General features: G+C 39.1%; 1 protein-coding gene across 2 annotated transcripts in view; it reads right to left on the reverse strand.

The window, feature by feature from the left end:
• PLXDC2 (plexin domain containing 2) overlaps nt 1-22,648 on the reverse strand; it is a 406,735-nt gene that overhangs the window by 232,524 nt on the left and 151,563 nt on the right. For both annotated transcript variants that reach the window (XM_070501269.1, XM_014846019.3), the window contains exon 3: nt 12,931-13,142. In XM_070501269.1, the coding sequence (XP_070357370.1) occupies nt 12,931-13,142 (212 nt within the window). The remainder of the gene's footprint in view (nt 1-12,930; nt 13,143-22,648) is intronic.

The following is a 22,648-nucleotide window of genomic DNA, read 5'->3' on the forward strand; positions in this document are numbered from 1 at the left end:
AAAGCCCAATTAACAGTCAGGCAGGTAGTTTAAGATTCACAGCACTGGCTTTAGGTTTTCTGCCATCACCGGCATGGGAAGAAATCAGAAGGTGCTTCTCTGTCTCTGTCTCTATCTGTCTCTCTTTTCCTCCAGGCATGTGCGCTTTTCTAGCATTTCAATTTGTGGCTGCCTGAGAGGGGAAGCTGAGAGAAAGGCAGAAAAGTGGATAAAAACAGCCACAGTAGCAGCAAAACGACCAACGTAAGAGCAGGAGTTGCAGCAGGCTTGCTAAAGCCAAAGGATATTTTTCCTGCAAGTGCAACCTTGCCGTTGCAAACTGCTGGTGGCTTTACTTTGCTCTGCTCCAGAATGATACAAGGAGTGATGCTATTAATACCAGTGTTGTTGTCCCTTCCAATTATTTTGTATGTGGACAGCCTCAAACACGTAATTCTTCAAAATACAGCTTGGTAGGGTGGAGGGAGAAAACTTGCACATATAGCATGGGCTTCAATCAGCACAAGTAGATGGAGGACTCAGTGGAAACAAGCATGTTTTCCAGAAAGGCACTGCAGATGTATCGCTGTTCCTGTGCCCTACGGACACGGGATAAGCACCTTCTCTGCATCTCTGTAACCACCTTACTTTCTCTCATCCTTCACCTCTTCTTTTGCAGAAGAAAATGGTACTCAGATCATTTGAGTGCAAAAACATATTTACAGCTGTACCAAGAATCCCAGTGGACAAACGATAATCACATACCCCGCTTCACTTTATTTCATTTTAATATGGAAATAACCAAGAAAAAATATCAGGCTTTTGTTGGTAATCTAGTTTTAGCTCTTGTCACATTCTCTTTTACTTACAGTCTAAGCCACAATTGACTCTTGGTTTTCTTGGTCAAAAAGGAAGTAAAGTCTCTCTATCCTTTCTGGGGTTTATGTCTAACCCTCAGTTAAATACTGCTCTCCCTGCATCCAACAACATTTGCTTCAAATCAGTGAATGCCTTATGAACATCAACAAAGTACCCGGCATTGTTTCATCCCTCACAGAGGTTGTAATCTGAGCCAGATTTCCCTAGATCTGGTATTTTGAAATAGTCTGGTCATTTCATGGCTATATGGTTTGGAGTGATATCCATAGAGTTTCATTTGTCAAACCCTGCTTTAAACAGAGAGGTACTTTCACTTACTCCAGAAGAGATCTCCTTTATATTTTTCCCATGGACTTCCAGTAATGGAGACTAAGAGAATGGTTTCAGATGACACTAGGCTGTGAGTTTCTAGTCAGAAGAACTACTTAGCTGAGATGGCAAATTTGCCACCAAGGAAGAAGAGGGACCACAATGACTGAAGTAGACCCAGGGGAACAAGCCTCACAGGTGTCTGTATGCAGATGCTGGAAGGGGTAAATGAAGGAAGAGAAAACTGGAGGACCTCATATGAGTTTCTCTATAGCCTTGAGTCTACCATTTTATCTCCTTTCCTATCTTCCTAATTCCTGATCCCCATTATTTAAGAAAATCCATGATCCTTTGATTCCTTTCATTGTGGCTCCTCCTTATCTTCCAGAGCCACAATCTAAAGAGCATATTGAAAGCTTAAGGCATTCACTGAAGCAAAACGGAGTCGTGGCCAGTCCTCCATGTAGCTGTTTAATTTGTACTGCTGCCCCTGTGAGAAAAACATGCTGGTTGTATTGTTCAGGGAAATAGGACACCTAATTCAAGTGTAAACTAAGTATAAGGTAGAAGAAACCACTGAAGACACCATTTATTTCACCCCCCCCGAGGTGATTTTTATTTACAATGATTATTAATGATGTACGCACACATATGTGAGTGCACATACATATATATACACACAAAGCATACACACACACACATAGACACACACACAATCACATACCTACAAATTACCAAAATGTCTATTTACAGTCCTAGAAAAAAAATATCTCCAATATATAGCAACCTTGCCTACACATAGGATTTTTAAAACCACTACCTACAACGCCAAGATCTTTGGTTTTAATTTTGCAACTGCAGCCCAAAGGAAGACAGTGATACGTTGATATTGTGGCTGTTGAGCAGACGGAAGCTCATGGTGGAAAGCGCTGTTAGAATAAAAAGGAGCAAAGTGAGAAAATTAATGTTTGTCCCAGATTCTGCTTCCACACTGTCAACTCACTCATTGCTTCATTTCGGGGACTGTTTCAAAGTTGGAAACCATTTCCTCTTCCTAGATTCTTTATCACCAACATTCAGAAAGTCAACAGAAAATCAGGAAGAACAGTCCCACAGTCATTGACCATTTACTGTAATTTGCATTCACAAGTGATCACCAACTAAAAAAAAATTTCTCCGTCTGAAAATGTTCAAACATTTTTCTTAAGAAGATAAAAATGTGAAGTTTTTTCTTTTGTCCCTGTATGCAAATAACTTTGATTATATGCAGAATATTTCAATTTTCTTTTTAATAACAAGGTAAGAAATACACCTTTACAAAGCAAAAGTTTTGAAAAATCCTTGAACGAAGCATGTCAAATACATTCGAAATCTGCTCAGACCATGGTGAATCCATTCAATGAGGCAAAATAACTTTTTGACCATCACGGCAAACGTGATTTTGATTTCCAGTTAAGCTCTTTGTAGACCAAGAAGTAACTGTAGCTGCTTTCTAAAGTCTTCTGCCTTAAACAGACTCACGTTGGATGGGCTGTTGGCAAAAGGGAAGAAGGCGGGCTTTTGAATGTATTGATTACTTTATTTCTTTAGGTTTATGGATGGAAAATAGCACTGTCCACAGAGCTTTGTGAGAAACAATAATATACAAAGATTTGTCTAAAAAGTTTGTTTACCGTTAGAATATAATTTTACTATCACCAGGTCCAATTAGTAATATGAGAAAAATATTTAATGAATACTTATTTTGGTCTGGCACATTTCCATATTTATTCATAAAGTTGCTTTCTTACCCTTTGAATTGCATTTTTTCCATTTGAATACGACACTCTTCTATTCTGGTAAAGATTAACCCAATTCACTTGTAAAACTAATAAAGTGATATCCGATTACTCAAAGGACAGAGAAAGATCACAAGTCATTCCTCCAATTGGTATTTAAGAAAGAGAAAATGATTGTTTATGCCTGGTTTTTAAGATAACAGATCATTCTACATACTATTTACAATGGACAGATGAACTGTTTTAAGTTCTTTGGGAAGGTTTGCTGGTGTTCCTTATAAATATTTTCAGAACATGAAATTTTAAATGATCTTTTATTCCAGAATAAGTAAAGATTTGCATTCAGGTATGAACACTGTGCAAAGCACTATAACCTAAGAAAACTGGAGAATATTATATTGTAAAGTTTTCTTAGAAAAACGTCTGAGGATCACAAATCATTGAATTCACCTTTGAAAATTATAAAATTTTCCAGACTAGAATTACGAAACTCTCAAAGGTTAGGCAGCAATATTTCTAATTAGAAAATCCCATCATAAGATGAAATATTTTTAGTTTTGGAAGTCCATAAAGACTTCCTTAATAAAAGGTACTGGGACTAACCGAAAATTTTAAATTAAACAGATAGAAATTCACTTTGCAAGTTTTCCTTGCAAATTCCTTCGGCCAAAAGTGGGATCAGCACTGTGAATCCATTATAATATAGATTGATAGATGACTGATAGGGAAATTGTCTAAAAGGCGAATGTTAGTATTTTCTGTAGCTTTGTTCTTTAAGCTAGAGATTGCGTAAATATAAGAAGTTTACAAAAAGAGCTAGAAATTACTTGTAAAAGAGAAATCGTTTCAGCAGGGTTTAATCCATTCATTCAATTCAGAGCCATGGATTCCAAACTATTATTTCAATTTAATAGCTCAGGCTTGAAATACCATATAGAAAATAGCTCAAAACAACTGTTCCCACGGGCTGCAAAGTTCAATTCTTCTCTTGTTTCCAGTCAGATTCAGACAACTACGTATTGCTTGGGCATGAACAGGAAGGTTTTCTTTCAGGGATACACAAAAAGAAAATTAAAGCAGTTTCTTTCCATTCTGAATGCTACCACCCCTTCTTAAAAGGACTTTTGGATATTGGATGTCTTCCTTAATAGAGTGGAGAGTGGTGCATTAGCAAATTTCTTTAGGACAAATGCAAAGCAATGAATGTGAATATACGTATACGTGGTTTGTTATAAAGAGACGCTTATCTACCTTAAAACTGCTTCAGAAATACAAGGGGAAGTAACAGTCCCCTGAACACTTAGCGAATATGTTATTTCTTAAAAATAGAAATACAATTTTTCATACTTTAAGTTTAAACAACCAGAAAATTTTAAATGTCTCTTATATTTGTAATGTTCCACTTGTGGTGAGACCTAACAGGGTTTCCATCTAAGTCACACTATTTGACAAAGACACATGAGCATCTTCAATAAAGGTCTATAGAAACTTTTGGGTGCTACCTAAAATTACAGAACATCATTGTTTACCAGAGGCTTATATTCTTGTTTTTTGCAATGAATTGGCAAAGACTTGGTGTGGCTTGGTATTGGCATTGTTATTTCTAAAAACGAAGTAAGTTCATGTCATACGGGCTGGCAGATTCATTATACTACAGATCTTCCTGGGAAGAAGCAGTGGCTCCAATGCTCCCCCAGGTTTAGTGATCAAAATCATGCTATTGACATTCTTGTGCCAACTTAGACCTGTTTAGTCTTTGAGCTACAATCATTTTATTATTCTGCTTCTGATTCTGCAAAAAAAATCACAAAAATAATCAGTTCTGAGGGCATAATCCATTAGTATAGATTGAGAGTGTCCAGTGAATGACCCCAGAAGCTCCCTCTTTTTTGCCCAGAAACCAGATAGCTGAGGAGATAGGTTATGCTCCCTGCAAGGGGATGGGCTGAGCCTGAACTCCACATTCCATGAGACCTGGTGACTCCAACTCAGGAGCTGGTATCTGACTTTTTGTAGCACTTTGTAAACTGCTGGCCGGTAAGCCCGAACTGCTTGCTGCTTGATGCTAGAATGTTTCTCTCCCCTGTGCAATTCCCCTTCATGCTTGCCCAATACAGAGGGACAGCAAACAGGACACATGCCTCCCGGGACCACTGTCCCACTGTGGGACACCCCTCCATGGCTGACAGCACAGGGTTTTCCAGCATCTGCTGGATTTTCTGCTTCTGAATTGCAGCCCATGCTTAGTGGCCACTTGCTCCTTCACCCTGAACCCTTTGCTCAGCATATAAAGACTGGCCACATTCTGGATTTCCAAAATAATTAATCTTTTTTTTCAGCATGATTTTAAAAAATCAGTTAGCTAAAGATCTAGACCCAGAACATTAAGCTGTACTATAATTTTTTTATTTTTTTTATTTTTTTTTATTTTTTCCTTTTTCTCCCCAAAGCCCTCCGGTACATAGTTGTATATTCTTTGTTGTGGGTCCTTCTAGTTGTGGCATGTGGGACGCTGCCTCAGCGTGGTTTGATGAGCAGTGTCATGTCCGCGCCCAGGATTCAAACCAATGAAACACTGGGCCGCCTGCAGCAGAGCGCGCGAACTTAACCGCTCCGCCACGGGGCCAGCCCCGCTGTACTATAATTTTTGATGTTGAAAATAATAATTTGTATAAAAGTGTATATTAAATGTCCTGTGGGAAGTTAGTGTGGGCAAAGAAGAAAAATAAGATTGCAAGATGATAGAATAGAAATTCAACTGGGTAGGAGTTCCCTGGTGCTCTCTATATTAGAATTTCCCTATCCCCATCACTAGTTAATACAAAGAGAGGCAGAGAATATAACAGAGTGCTCATGAAAGGCTAGGAGACTGAGATAGGAAAGACCCAGTGCGACATTCTTAGAATTAATCTCAGGATCTTGGTGGGGGAGGTTAAATATAATATTACTCTTTGTACACAGAGAATGAAAGAATATTATTCACTCTCAAACATAATTCTTGCTCTGCAAATAAACTGTATGACTAGAACAATTAATAATTTTACAACATGTATGCATCACCCCAAAGACTGTTTCCATGCCATTACTCTAAGTAAACTCAATTAGCCAATAGTGAAGCATCATAGAAATATTTCAGTTATTCGTTATGGAACTCTCTGAAGGATAGTTATGGATCTTTTTCCATTTTTGTTTCAATAAAGAGCTGATATGTCAAGCTAAGAATGATCTATAATTGAGCAAGATGTATGATACTCTATTTTAATCCTCATTATCTTTTTAGAGGATGAGTAATAATTACAGATAAGTTCTGCCTGATTTACTATTTTCAGAGCATTTTCTTCTTTGAAAACGAAAAGTCCTCATCAATATTCTAAAAGAAAGTGAATGGGATTAAATCAGAAGTTTAAAAATATGTGTTTTTTTGCCAGTTACCAAAACAGAAGAAATTGAAATAGATTTGTCATCAGTTAACGTACTGCCTTTGCTGATACAGAGTTGAATAAATGAGGACAATTCCCAACCCACATGAGATGGGTGATGTCAAGGTTGTAGCAGGCCACTCTCTTGGGGAAGGCAATGTCAAGGATCTGGAATGAACTCTCAGAATCAAGCAAGCACCAGAAATTTGGGCAAAACTTTGCTCACAGTGGTTAACATAAGTTAGCGATTAGAACTCTAAATATTTCTGAAATTCATATGCTTATCCATAGCCTTCCCCCTAACCACTATGTCATGTCACTCCACAACAATTCTCACCTAAATTTAATTCATCTTTTCATTCCTAGATTTGGGCTGTCTGATCTCCACTCAGTCCCCCACAGCAATATTTTAGGAGCATCAATGCAATCTTGCCTTTCCCTATTGGAAATCTTTCAGTGGCTTTCACGTACCTTCCTGATAAATCCCAAACACCCTAGCATAGCGTTATGAACTGAGTGTTTGTGTCCCTCCAAATTCATATGTTGAAATCCTAACCACCAATGTGATGGTATTAGGAAGCGGGGGTTTGGGGAGGTGACTATGTCCCAAGGGTGGAGCCCCCATAAATGGGATTATAAAAGAGATACCAGAGAGCTTTCTAGCCTCTTCAGCCATGTGAGGACACAGCAAAAGAATGGCTCTCTATGAACCAGGAAGAGGACTCTCATCAGACACTGAATCTGCCAGCTCCTTGATCTTGGACTTCCCAGCCTCCAGCGCTGTGAGAAATAAATGTTTGTCATTTAAGCTGCCCAGTCTATGGTATTTTTGTTGTAGCAGCCCGAAGAGGGTAAGACAATAGTGGGAAAGGAAGTTTAAAGTCTTGCTCCTGCTTATCTGTGCAAACCTGTCTAGAAATACCTTGATACTTGACTACCTAAGTCTCCGTGACTTAGTTCAGTGACACCTTGTCCCTACATTAATCATGGCTCTTTACAGAATAAGGGTCTCCTTCTGGGTAGTGATTAACCTACGCAGTATTTCTCCTCCTTTTCAACTGTGTGCCCTCACATCGTTTTCTTTCTCATCTTCCAATCTGACACCTACAAGCATTTGGACAATTTTAATTCACTGGAGTCAAATACGAGTGCTTCTTCAGGATTAATCCTAGTATCCTCTTTGCACAGCTTCTGGATTCTACAAGGACATATTGACGTCTCTGCATATTTAAAATCCCCTAAGATGGAAATGCTTCATTAAAAAAAATCTACACCAGCTTTTCATATTCATAATATACAGTAGCAGAGCTGTTCATTATCAGGTAGTACATTTATTTCTTTTGAAAAATGTCACAAATCTGCATTATTACATTCTTCTCCTATATAAATATTCTGTTCTATGAGTTCACTGAGAAGAATAGCAGCCCAGCAGTATTCTGCAAGTTTCCATTACTCTATTTCTGTGAAATGGGATGATGTGTCTTATGACTACCCTATATTTATATTTATCATTGTTATTGTCAGATCTCTGAAATGGAGAAAGTCCATTTAGGCTTGAGACACATGAGCAATAGATTTTTCACTATCTCAGAATATTCAGATGTATTCTCTACACTGCAAACATACCACGGACATTCTGCCCACGGGGAACATTATGGAATTTGCCTTTTTCTTTGTAAAATAATCATCAAACAACCACACTCTTTTTTAGACTAAGCATTTGCCAGTGAATTCTTTCCTTTCAAATAGATTACCTTGTTTTGGACTGCAATAAAATATTAGAACACGCACAATAACCTTGTGTGCGGCAATTAGCAATTGCTAACTTTTTAAAGAAACATATTGTACAATTCTTAAAATCAAGATGCAGACACAATTGCCAATGTATGCCACAGCAGAAGATCAAAGAGAGTTTTTACATACGCATTTAGGAGAAAAACGGTTGATCACTAGTTTTTAGCTGCATTTATCACACATATTTGCTGACGATTCTCAATTGTACCTTCCTAAGATAATAGCTTTAACGTAAACATAGATGATACAACTGTTACATAGATGGTATAATAATCGCTCGATATGCCTTCAATTTTTAATTTGGCACCAGAATGAGAAATCCACAAGCCATGTTGAAGGTAGGCAACTAAACTTAATCTAAGATTTTTCACAAAATTTATATCCTCAAAACCAATAGCTAACTCTGCTTTGTGGCCTAACCCCTTGAAACTCAAAGTGTGGTCTGTGGTCTAGCCACATCTGCATGACCTTAGAGGCACTGGCCGAGTTGACAATTTCTAGGTCAGTTTGGATCGTGAAGCTACACTTACATGACCCATAAGTCCTGTTTTTAAATCTTCCCTTCTTCAAGTCATCCAGCAAATTCCATCCATGCTTTTGTTAAACACCACTGCACTGCCCCCAGCCACAGGTGCTTTTGAATCAAGGCAAAAACATCACACTTAATAATCCTTTTCAGAAATACTTTCATTGTCCCAAGAGAGGGAATACGATGCTCCAGACACTGCACGTGAATAAGTGGTAAAAACCACAGATTTGGTTCAGGGTTTTACAAAGGAATTTGAAATTGATTTCTGTAAAGTGAAGAACTGTAAGTTACCAATATCAGCTACGGGACTAGGCTGGTAAAACTGAGCATCATGCAAATCAGGAATTCTCACCAGCCCTCTCCACTCTATAAGGCACCACTGATGCTGCAAGAGCTCTGTGCCAGGAAATGACAGGGCAGCCAGCAGCCAGGTGGAGACACACACGCTGCTGATGCATGCATGTGTCTCTGGGGTCACAAAATTCACTGAAGGCTGCTCACACAAGGCTGAATCATGAATGGAATTCAACCTCACCTGAAAGTCCTGGAAGCCCTTAAATTCCCCCAAATAATTACAAAACATAGCATGCTAGGGACGGTTTTATGACACCTCACTTTAAATACCTACCAATCAGAAGAAAGTGCTTTTCTTCTTGCTTTGCTAAGTGGTTACAAGTCCACAGGAACAGAGGAAATACAAGAAGAAAGGCCTCGTATAAATCAACATTCAGATCAACAGTGGCGTTTGCTCAGTGTTGAGTGCCCGCTTATTCACCAGGAAATACACCTGGTTTCAAAACATCTTTACATCTTTATGGGAAGAATATTTAAAAAGAAAATACGGAGAACAACAACAAAAAACTTCAATTGGAAGAGTTCTTTAACTTGGATGCTAAGCTTTACAATCCCTCCATTATCTGTTCTTGTGCAGAGCCAGAAAAAATACTGTCACCAGTTTAGGAGAATAACAGTCTTTGTTTCATAACGAATTGGTGCCAAAACGGTAAACATGCTATTGTGTTTTGTTTTTGTCTTTGTTTAGTGATGAAAATAGAGTATAAAGTCTAGACAATGGCAGAAGTGAAGAGAACACGCACAGGAGTGACATTCTGGGTAGTTTTAGCCTCCCTGGGAAACAAATTATTTTCACAGCTCCTACTATAGCCAGGGCTCTCGGGCAAAATAATTCTGATTCCTGACATCAACTTTGGAAGCATCTAAAGCATCTAAAGGAAAAAGCACACATGTTCATTGCTTGTATTAACCATTATAAATCAAGATGCTTATTCCTAAAAGATAAGAAAGATCTTGTCACAACGCCCAGCACAGAGTAGTCACTTTATAACCATTTGGTTCCTTTCTTTCTTATTCCTGTTTAACTCAATCAGGCGAAATTATTTTCCCCAGAAGAGATGCAACAGTGTTCAAAATTACTATTTCAAGGGCCAGGATAAATAAACTTTGCAGAGAAGTTTCAGATGTGGGCTTTCGTTTCCAAAACTAGTGGTGGTGCCAAGAAGTGACTTATGGGACTGTAGAGCCCCAATAATCTCCATCGATCCCCAGAACCCCATCAAAATAAATAAACTTTCCAAAAAACAGCAGTCCTCTTGTTATACAAATCTAGCTTCAAGACAAGACCCCTTCTAGCCAAAGTGAAACCCAAATTTACTCTCTCATGGATATGCAGGTGCTGCCATTACCCCAAATCATTATGTAATCAAAATGCCATTTACCTGTCCTTATATTAGAGGAAGCAAAGTCAAGCAGAAATGATAAACCTTGGGAACTGGGTAAGCCTGGGTTTGAATTCCAACTCCTTTACTTATTAATGGGATACCTTAGGAAAAAACACTAACGCTAAATCTGAAGTTGCCCTCGTGTGAAAGTCATTGAGATGACCCAGTGATGCAAATCTCACTAGGCTGATGGAAGGACTAAGCAAGATAGTATCCATCACTACAGCACCTGGTAGGTGTTAGCAGGGAGTGAACACCCAGCAAATAGCTCCCTGCACCATACTTCCTCCTTCTTTTTACTGATTCGAAACCACTGACATTATGTGCTCTCCCTCTGTTAAGGTAGAGAAGAAAAAAGTTGGCTGAATAACAAAATCACGGCTATCATTAATGACTGGGATTGTATTTTGAGGGGGGTTCAGACATCCCTGAGCGATGGAATTTTCTATTTTACAACTGATCAGGAAAATTTAGCATCCTCCATCGAGATCACAGAGTTCTAGCAATCTATGTTCTCCCCTTTTAATCTCAGCAGGGTACTAGTTCTGGGCAGAGAGTAAACACCTCTGCTTCTGTTCTGCTCTCCTTTCTTTATGCTGCACCCTAGCTAAAGAGCCGCTCAGGGAAAAATTATGTTGCCTACTTCGAGTTGCTATAACAACATTGTTGCCAAAATAGCAGGCACTCTGCAGGAGTCAGAATAGCCTCTTACAGATTATTATATGACTTCTGCTCCTGGCACATCCTCTGTTGCCTCTTAAGGGGCCTGGCTGGGGCAGCCGGGGACCACCAGAGTCACATACTAGCAAAGGAGATGTGGAGGGGTTTTGAAAATTGCTGAGCTTCTCACATGCACAGAATCCCAATGGCCTGTGCCTCAGATCTTCTAAAGATTCCCTCTCACTGTGAGGGAACAAAATGATGCCTTGCTACTCTTTGCCAACTATATAGTATCTGTTTCATGCAGTTGACCTCTTTTCCTAAATAATGAGTATTTCAGGGCAGTGAAAAGAATGCTGCTTCTTAAAAATTATAAACCTGTCACCTGGAAAAATGCAGAAACTACAACTTCAGATTGAAATAGAATATACAAATGGACAACGGCCAGACCACGGATGATAATAGAACTCTGACCCCAACCTCTACAGCAGCCAGTCCAGGAAGCCAAAACACAACATTCTCAGCAATCAGCCCAGAATGGCAGGACTTGGTTCATAACTGACAGTTTCCCTTCTTTTTCTGTTCCTGCATCCATCTCAGGAGGACCAATCACAGAAAGCCAAACATGCCCCCTAAACCAATCACGTGAGATGCTCTGCTTCTAATTAGCCCTCGTCCAGCTTCTCCATCCCAACAGCCTCCCATCAAAGCTTACCTGGGCCTTCTCTTTCTGTAACTGGAAACCTTCCCAACTCCTCTGCCTGCATTTGAGTCCCTGCCAAAGGCAAGTGATGGTGGCTGACTCCCTTGCTATAGCAAACTGAATTAATTGCCAGGGTTTGTTCTCATTTGGGTGGTTTTCACTTATTTCCATAAGATTCACCTGATTGTTTCTATTATACCTAGTGTACTAACAAGATCATATTTTATGATTTGTAATGCTAAGGACAATGGAAACTTAAACAGTGCAATACCACCCTTGAGGCCTCTGGGAGACCCTAAAATCTGCCTTCAGCAAACTCCATACTCACCAAGTCAATCTCCAACCATCCTCCTCCTTCTACTTCATGGCTCCAACCACAGCAAAGAATTACTAACAATCGAAGAGTAACTAACCATCCCAATTTGCCCAGAACTGCCCCACTTTTAGTACTGAAAATCCCACACCCCAGGAAACCCCTCAGTCCTGGGAAAACTGAGACAGTTGGTCAACCCACGAGACTCCTCAGCACATCATGCCCCTGTAAGATGCAGCCGTTGCAGAAGCAATTCACTCTGCCAAAAATCTCTCCTACCACTGGCAGGTTATCAATAGGATGAATTCCTCTCAGTCTGCCAAGCCACTGCCTGAATGCCCGCTCCTCAGCCTTTCTGACACAGCCCATTCCCCCAAACTCAAGTGGGATGGATCACTCCTTGTTCCATGCCACGCTACAGGCTCTATATTATTTTGTACATATCACATGGCACAGGGATGATTTGGTTATGGCATTTAGAGCTCCTTACACAATGAAGTCCTTGCAAGCAGGTGCTGTATTTTACTCATCTTTGTGTCCCCTCACTGTTACCACCACACCAAGAACCTGTTTATCTGTTTCCTGAGTAAATGAATTTGTGATTTAATGGCTTAGCTACTATTTATTTAATATAATTATAATTTTATTGAATTACTGAATATTAACAAATTAATTATTAATGAATATAATGAATTCAATTGATCCTTACAAAGAAGTCCAAAAGCTCTAGCTTGAGCTGAGGTCATTGTTTATATATACATGGAAGTTGGGTGCCTTCCAAGACATGTATTCATTAATCTGTTTCAATGACCCAGATTATTTGCCTACCTCGATCTGGGTGTTGTTGTCCTGCCCATCGTCCAGGAGCAGGTCCGTGAAGCCTCTGGGCTCTGGGGAGTCTTGGCCCAGGCTTGCTCGGTTCGAGTCTACTGCCTTGAGAGAATCCAAGTTCCGTTTCCACCGGTGGCTGAATGCGTGTGAGTCCACTTCCACCTCCTCTTCTGTTTGCGGGAAGGCCTGTGCAACTTGATACTGCCAATCTGTTTGAAAAAGAAAGAAAATAATGAGTTACCACTTGTTATGAATCATACCCATGCCATCTACTAGAGCAGAAAACACATTCTGCGAGTCATGAAAATAGGAAACTCACTCACAACAGTGAAATCTGTTTAATTGTAATATTTTGAGTCGGTATGAACAACTCTGAGTAGAATGCAATTTTAGGACACGCCATAAGTCATGACAATGGTTAATGTGCAGATCCAGCAGAGTCCCTAAAACAGATGTGCAGCCCTCAAGCAATGCATTTTTATTCCCTTCCCTCCCCGCCCACCACACACATACTTCATAAACATTCTCTCGTCGTTCTGAGAAAACAAGCTACAATGCAAACAAAGGAAAGAAACCAAGTGATTTCCAGCACATTTGAAAATCAAAGTCAGACATTATTAACTTGTGAGCTGACGTTCACTTCACCTGAGTTATGCTGGGCAGCAAAGAGATGACAATGTATTTGAACGGGTTAAATAATACATGGGATGATCTTTGTGTGAATGTGCTAAATTACCCTGTAGCTCCCAAGTCAGACTTGCTCCATCGCCTAACTCATTTAATAAACAACCCCCTCAGGAGACATCACACACGCTCTCTTTCATTTGTGCTGTTCTCACCTTGGAATCTTGTCAGGGTGGTAACGGATGACAGTGATAGGCACTTAGAGAAATGGATGGGAAGGCAAGGAGATCAAATCACAAAGGTATTTTAAAGCCATCTGTAGGGACAGGCCTTGCTGACCCAGCTCATCCTGCTACCCCAGGAGGGAAAATTAGATTTCATCATTGCTCCTAGACTTTCATTTCAGTAGGTCAGCAGGGGAAGGAGTACCACAAGTATGGGAAATTCAGTTTCTGACCAAGAAGAACAGCACTCTTCTATGCAACTATTACCAAAAGATATGAATTGACAGGCTTTATAACCAGCAGGATATGAGTTCATAAAGGGCTGAGAGAACAGTGATTTCATTATAGCTGTGCTGTTCCCCTCAATACAAGAACATTCCAAGAAGACAAAATGTATTTAATGCAGCTTATAATATCATTGAATAAGCTGCTTAGAACTCTAACAACTTAGTTAAGGCTATCATTCCTAGTCACATGCAAATGACCTAAAATATCTCCCCTTCAGCTCAGAAGGGTGCTGATAATTCTTCTAGACAGAGAGGATATTCTTCAGGTCCACCACGAACTTAAAAAATCTCCCACTCCTAACGCCTTAGTGGATACAGCTCAGAGAGAAACACACCATAGTGTTGGGAATCTAAACCTTTCCTTGGGCTCAGAGAATATTGGGGCTTAAAGAACCATGTAGACAGATATGGCCAAGAAGTCCACAGAAAGGAACCCAAGAGCCAGAAAAATGTACTGTGCTCAATTCATAGAATTGTTGTAAGGCTGAAAAAACTCACATATGTAAGGGGTTGATCACGGTCCCCTCCCACCCTCCAAATATTTTATGTTCAATAAGTGTGTCTAATCAGTATTGTCATCATCACTATAGAACACATTTCTTTTTTTAACACTGTGCCCCTACTGGCCATTGAACAGTGCTCAATAAATGTTTGTTGACTGAGTGAATCAATGGATGAATAAATTAATTGTTGAGAATAATAAGACCAAGCAGAATTAAGTAATGGAAGAAATACTGTACAAGAATTCAGGAGATCTGGGCTGGAAGTCTTTCTGATAGGTTTGCTGGATGTGGGATCTACATAATTTACAAAAGTCTCTGTGCTTTAGTTACCCGATATTTCAAATGGGAATATCTTACCTGCAGAAGCAGACAGCTTTTCTTGAGGATGTGTCAGCCTCTAAGACCTACGATTCTAGTCAAAGCTACATAAAACAATTTTATTTGCTTTATTTATATATCCTGCCTCATTATCAAAAATATATGAGGCAGCTTAGAACAAAAGTGAGCAATAAACTTTTATAACAACCAGATAAGACCTCCTAGCACAAAACTTAGGTCTACGTTAGAGAGGTGCATTTCCCTTGCACTAGGGGACAGGCTATCTGGATACAAATAATCATGTAGGAACAATTGAAAATCTATTCAGGACCCTTGTTAGAATGTCCATCTGCAGGCCTAGATACAAAAACAGTTTTAAAAAAAGTCACACAAAGAGAATGGCTCCAACCAGAGGTTTATCAGTCCTCTATAATGTAAATCAGAAAAAGTAGGCGTAATACTTCAAATAATTCATCTTTATTAAAATCTTCTAAACAGGATTTCAAAGCAACTCTTGGTTTCTTTAAAATGGGTGCTATTGTTTGATATTAATTGCCTGACATTGATTTTACCATTTTCTTTTTAGATATTTATAACACAAGACAAAATATGGTACTTTCTACCATCTCAGTTAGGCCAGTAAGGTCACACTAAGCCCTGTGGTCCTGGCACAGGGCAGGGAGGACAGGAAATAACTAACATTCAGGAACTGTCTGCATAGGAAGTCTATTTCTCAACTTCCTGGAGGCGTCTTTCTCACTTTCTCTCTGCCTTCTTACCCTAGAGAACAAATGAAAAGGAACCTCAAAACTTAAGGACAATAAAGTTAGTACTCCCCACTGTCAAGTTAATTAAACAAGGAGGCCATTACACTGAGGTGATTCTAATGTCTCAGCAGCCTGCAAGTAAGCAAACCAAAACCTAAGCCAGTAAGTGCCTCAAGGTTAAGAAACCATAAACCTAAGGACAACCAACCACAAATAGCCAACAAGGCTTTTCCAAATAAGGCAAACGCTGAAGTTATAGCCAATGAAAGAGTTTCCTTGCTTAGCTTCTACTTTTCCTCCACAAAAGTCTCTCCCTGGCTCCTGTCTGGTGGAACATGCCTAACCACTTCCAGTTTGGCACTACCTGATTCTAACAGATTTTTGCTCAAACTCTTAAAATTTTTCATATGCCTCAGTTTACCTTTTAACACCCCTCTAGTTGAAGTTTGGGTAGTTTGGTTAATATGTCAAACTTTTGTTTTTGTAGTGAACATTCAAATTCATCCCTTAGCAGGATTATTGGGGGAGGTAAAGTTAACAGACAGGTAGACTGCCTATATAAAACAAGCCAAAATACTCTAGCACTTAGGAGGGTAAGTCCCCAGACAGCTGTGGGGTTTGGGTGGATTTTGTTTTCTTTTAAATTGTTTTTTAGCAGTGGCTTATAATTTTTTCTTCTCTCTGGCTTTACTGTCGGAAGCACAGCTATTACAGCCGTTGATTGGATGGCCTCCATCATGGATGTGCTTGCTCCTCCTAGAATTTGCTACCTTAAACTTTGTAAACCAATCACTCCAGCATTTGCTGGCTCTAACTGCATTTACAGAGAGTAAACAGGATCTCAGGAAGGACCTGAGGGTTTTCTAACGAGAAAATTTGTGAGCTTGAGGCCCCGGCCTCTGTGAATTTCCTTTCCATTGCTTTTTCAACCTAATTCTTTTCCTCTGGTTATGTCATGAATAAGACTACCCAATCGGGCATAGAGGAAACATTCCTCTGTGCTCATAACTCAGAAGTACATGGTTCATCAAGACTGAAGTATGAAATTGGCTTAGATTCTGATCCCATTTCAGAATGATTTTTAGAGAAGATAAAAAAAGTCAAAAATGGATATTTTATAGAAATAAAGACTGAGGAAAATCAGCAAAACCACAGCCTGTTTATCTACATTGTAAATCATTCCTATGCACTTCATGAGCTTTCAAACGCATAAAAATATTTTAAATTATTCTTTAAATCACCACCAAAGTGAATCATTCAGAGGAAAGATGAAGAGATATATGTGATATAATTTTCTCTTCCCACCTGTAATGAAAACAAAAGCAACAGGAGGGGTCTTTGAAGGGTCTGGCTGAACAGATTGTTTGCTTTCTGTCCGCTGTATGTTAATTAAACCACTGACGGAAAACCCTCAAAGATCATTTTCTCCAACATATTTTGCTGTAGTTGTTAATTGCGTACTCACGGAAACATGAAATATATCTAATGACTCCCATTTGGATATAAGGAGAGAAAGCTTAACAACATATTTCTGTACATATAATATATAAATTGATCTTAACACATTCTTGAGATTTTTTATTCAATTAAAATAGCATGTAAATTGGGACCAGCCGGTGGCATAGCAGTTAAGTTTGCGCGCTCTGCAGCCTGGAGCTTGCCAGTTCATTTCCGAGGTGTGGACCTACACACTGCTCACCAAATCATGCTGTGGCGGGAGTCCCACATATACAATAGAGGAAGATAGGCACAGATGTTAGCTCAGGGCTAATCTTCCTCAAAAAAATAAAAGCACATAAATTATGATTGAAGAAGGTAATTCATTACATTCCAAATAGAACATCATTATGAAACCCAACAATGTCTAGGTAAAACAAGAAACTCATGCATATCCTCATATTCTTCTTTGCAAACCTGGCAAGTCTCTTTTGTGCTATCATACACTACAAAATAAAATAATTTAAAATAAAAACAAAAGGGAAGAGAGTGAGCTGTGCCAGGCTACACGTTTATATACGTGTCTTATCTTAATGATTTTATTTAAATACCTGGCATTTAACTAACAGTTATATGTTGAAAACATCTTTAACCCCATTTCTTGAGTCTTGTGTACAAATCAAACACACAATATATGTTGGACCACTAAGAAGTAACTATGTAAATTGACATGAATCTTATGTCATTAAGATCCATCACGACAAGCACTTTGGTCTGCACTTGACAGGTGAACCAAATCACCCCTCTGAATCCTCTGCAGAAACATTAAGCTTGATCACTACAAACAGATTTACCGGCTATATTAATCTGAGAACAGATGAAACTATTTGGCTAAGGTAGACTGCCATATGACTTTGCATCTCAATGTATTGCAGAAGCGAAGAGGAAATTCCCTATAAATGGTTATATCCTTGGTTATGTCCAATAGTGAACTGACTATGCAGTGGACTTTGAAGTTTTGACTGATAGCACTATAGAGTAAGATAGCTAAGGAAGAGAAAGCATACAGAATGCTTTGTTGAGAGAGGCGAAAGTGTTTAAATGGGACCTAGCCATCATATTCTTTTTAAGCTTCTCAGTGATTCTTTGTGCCTCCTCGGTTGAGGACCACTGGTCTGTGCTCTAGTCCCACCACAGGTCACGTCATCATCTCTTGCCTCCTAACTGGTCTTACTGACTTCAAAGTCTTCCCTCTCCAGTCTTTTCTCCATCTGCTACCAGAGATACCTTTCACATTTATTCACTTATCTCTTGTGATTAAACCTCTAATGGCCCCTTAACACCCACAAAAGTAGAAAACACTTCATGCTCTTGTTCCCACTGCTCTGTCTTGTCTCTGCCTCCTCCATCATGCCCTGTGCTCCCACCATGCAGAATTTCTCAATAATCTCTTTACTGGCAATGAATATATGAACTCACCTTTACGAAGCCCTTCCTAACCCCAGACTTCGGGAAATCTCACAGCTCCTTCAAGATCCAGCTCAAATATTGTCTTGTTAAATGAAGCTTCCCTTGGCACCCCCAGGCAGAGCAAAATGAGTTTTCTTCTATAATCCAATAACTCTTTTACCTGACTCTGTAGACCCTCTTCTGCCCATCCTCCCCACTTGAAGGTGAGATTGTGCAGAAACGACTTAACACAGCGGGCCTGAGACTGCAGTCCTTAGAAAATACTGTTTGCAAGCTTGGCGCTTGGCTGGTGTCTGGGAAGTTAGTTTTAGGGAGAGTTCCCCCCATTCTCTAACTGTTAAGGGCGGCTCACTGTGGCTGCACTGCTTCGACAAACATTAAGGTTTATGCTGAACACCTGCCTTCCTTCTGGGAGTCTGGAATTTTGGCACATGCTAGACAGAAGGTGGTTATGTGAACAGCTCCCAGTGAAACCCTGGACGCTGAGTTTCTAATGAACTTCCCTAGTTGACAATATTTCACACGTGTTGTCACAGCTTGTTGCCAGAGGAATTAAACCCATCCTGTGTGCTCCCACTGGAGAAGGCTCTTGGACACTCGCCCTGGTTTCCCCAGACATCAACCCAAGTGCCTTTTCCCTTCACCGATTTTGCTTTGCATCCTTTTGCTGTAATAAATCATAGCCATGAGTGCAACGATAGGCCGAGTCTTGTGAGTCCTCCCAGCCTATCACCAAACCTGGGTGTGGCCTTGGAGACTCCCGACACAGAGACGTTTCAGAGCAGGGACTCTATCTTATTTATATTTTTCGTCCCATCAGTCTAAGCATGGGCACTGAAATATAAGAAGCATCCAAAGTTTTTTGAATGACGAATGAATGAGTGAGTAAATGAATGATTGACTAGGTTGCTGTTCATCTAAGACTGTGTCTTAACAAATGATGTATGTAACCTCTTTTCCGATTTCTTAAGATTTTAACCATGTTTCTGAGTAGTGGGATAAAAGGGTGGAAGAAGGGGAAAACTATGGGAAAACAAATCTATAACAGCTTCTATTTATCTGATATGACTTTGACACAAAAATAGCTCACAGGCCAGTTGGGTGCTGCGCAGCAACACTCACGGCTACAGTTCAGCATCTCAATTTTTTTCTGTTAATGAACTTAGTAAGAAATACAACACACGTCTTTGAAGAATGTGGGCATGACCTAGTGCGATTGAAAAGCTAAAAAAGTAGATGAAATAGAGACAATTTTAACTTAAAAGTGGAGAGTAACTCTAGAAGTTTGAAGCATAAGAGTTCAGTCTCAGAGGCAACACAGCTTTAGAACCGTGAAGGCCGAGGGCGAAGATGCAAGTGCTTTATTCTCCACCCTCAGCCTTCTCTGACTCCCGAGTCATTGTAGGGATCTTGGTCACTCTAGGGTATTTTTCTGGCGAAGAACATTAGGCAGTTTAAAAAATATATACAGAAAATGAAACCAAATGGGAAAATCTAATCAAACATTCAATCCAATATATGCAAGGAGCCAATTCACACTTCTAAAATTTAATAGTTTTCTAATTTTACTACTAAATAATTAGCAGATATTTTAATTTTATATATAAAAATAGTAAATTACTCTATGGAAAACCTGCTTCACCTTATCAGCAATCACTAATAAAATTTAAGACAATTTTAAGGAGCTGCTATATATTTACTAAAGTATTAATAAATAGAATAAAATAAAACTGTGTTGACAGTTATAAAACAGAGGTGTTTTATGCATTTCTTCTAATAATGGGTTACTAATAATAATATGAATAATCATAACTAACCTTCATGTAGGGTTAGTTACCTAGCCAGCACTGTTCTAAATATTTGCATAATTAATGTATTTGGCATATACTATTATTACCCCATTTTACATAAGAGGAAATTGATGCCTATGAGAGGGTGAGTGATGGACTGGCAAAGTAGCCAGAGCTGGATCCAGAGGCTGGGTCTTAACTCCCATCTAATCTGCCTGAGGGAGTCAATTTAGCACTCTATCACAGAGCCTAGTGACAGGACACAAAGAAACAATCTAAAAGAAAAAAATAATACATTAGAGAAAATGTGCTATTTAAAACAACAAAAATTCGTAAACAAGGCAGCATGTGAAAGCAAGTCAGGAATACAATATGCCATCAAGTTGACTCTGCTAATGTGAGGAAATGACTCTATTAATGTGAAAATAGGGCAGAAAGTAATGGCACATTAATATTGATTACAGTTTTTATTATATCTTAAAAGGCTGGAAAGCACTTTAAAATAAATAATCTTCTTGTTAATTGAGGATTTTCTGTTAACTCTCCAGTATAAACTTAAAACAAAAATTGAATTCCTTCAAGTAGATTTCAGCATTCGTTTTGCTGTGATAACGACTTCTCACTTTATAATAAAAGAGACGACTGTCAAAGATCTCAGGCCATCCGCTGATTTTTCAGATAAATCTGTCAGATTTGAGGAATAAGCTCATTTCCACATGAGCCATAAACTACAAATAATCTATAAAAAGAGAAAATGGCATTTAATTAAATCTGAGAATCTATCTTTTAATAAGGTCCTTATGATTTGCGGTAGAAAATACTACATAATGAACTCAAAAAACACAAGGAATTTTTAGTTATGTGACCTTGTGCTATCTGTAAAATGAGAGGAAGCACCTTTATAGTCTTTATGGTCCCTCCCAGCTATAAAAGTCTATCATGCTACTGGCTAGCTAAACATATTTCAAGCTATTTAGGACCATCTATTAAATATTCTACATTTGTTTTCTGGTTTACTATTTAATTTGTGAAAATTCATGTATTACGAGAGGTTAGACACTCCCTAGCACAATACAAAACTAAAACTATTTGGTAAAATAACTTAATACCTCTATTTATCATCAGTCATCCTAAAATACCCTTGTTTCCTGCATTAGGAATGGATGATTTTAAAATATGGGCTCTGCACTAAAGTTTAAGTCCCAACGAATGAAAAGTGTGACTCTGCCAGCCAGGAGAGATGGAAAATTCTGTAAACAAGGACCAGTCATGGCCAATAGTCCCTCTATGGAAAATGTGAGCCTTCTGAGCCAGAATTGGCCAGCTGGAATCAATTGTTATAATGGCGGCCAGTGTCAAAGATGATGTCCAAATGCCACGGGCCCAAATCACTGAGGGCCCTCTATTAAATTATGGCTGCCAGATGTCTGATAGACTCAGTCTCATTGCATATTGTCATCAGACCGTATTCAGTTTGTGGGGTCAGAATCCATAATGGCCTAATGCTGAGCCCAGCCTGACTTAGCCAGTGACCGCAGATGACAGCCAGGGCATGTATTTCTATCAGATTATGTTTTATAAATTTTATCTGATTTAAATCAGGTAAATCATAGCTTTACCAAAATAGCCCCAAATTTCTATAGGTTGAATGCCCTCTAGAGATTTGTGTGGACTTGGACAAACCACCAATAACACCTGCAATTTCTTCAACAGAAAATTATTTCTATTGTTTGTTTTTTAAAAACTTATGGTCCTAAGGTTATAACTGTGCGACCTCAGACAAGGCACTCAACCACTCTGGGCCCACGTTTCTTTATTAAAAGATGATTTAGTAAGTGAAAGACATACCATATTCTTAAAATCAAACCCAGCAGTAGTTTTCTGAAATTTCACTAAGCGATTCTAGAGTCCAACCTGAACAAATTAACAGATTAACTGCACTCACCCCCCCACCCCCCAAAAAGATGAGCAATGTCCTCCACATAACCCAACAATTAGGGGAGAAACACCTGGTTTGACAAGCCCTCTAGGTCCGGCTCAGCCCTGTGGCCTGGTCTGTGCCCGTTATGACTGACCAGGTATTATTAGTTGTTAAATGTTGAATATCATTCCTGGACAAAGGTAAAAAATCCAACTACAAAATATATATCTATGGGTTTCCTGCTGTGTGCTAAGGTTACAAATACAGGGTAAACAAAATACCGTCTTAAGATGCTCAAGTTGGAGATTCAGTCACAAAACACACAAACACAATAGAAAGCCATTAAAAAATAAGTAGAAAAATAAACAGTCTGA

The sequence above is a fragment of the Equus asinus genome, chromosome 29 (assembly GCF_041296235.1).
Source record: "Equus asinus isolate D_3611 breed Donkey chromosome 29, EquAss-T2T_v2, whole genome shotgun sequence".
Lineage (NCBI taxonomy): Eukaryota > Metazoa > Chordata > Mammalia > Perissodactyla > Equidae > Equus > Equus asinus.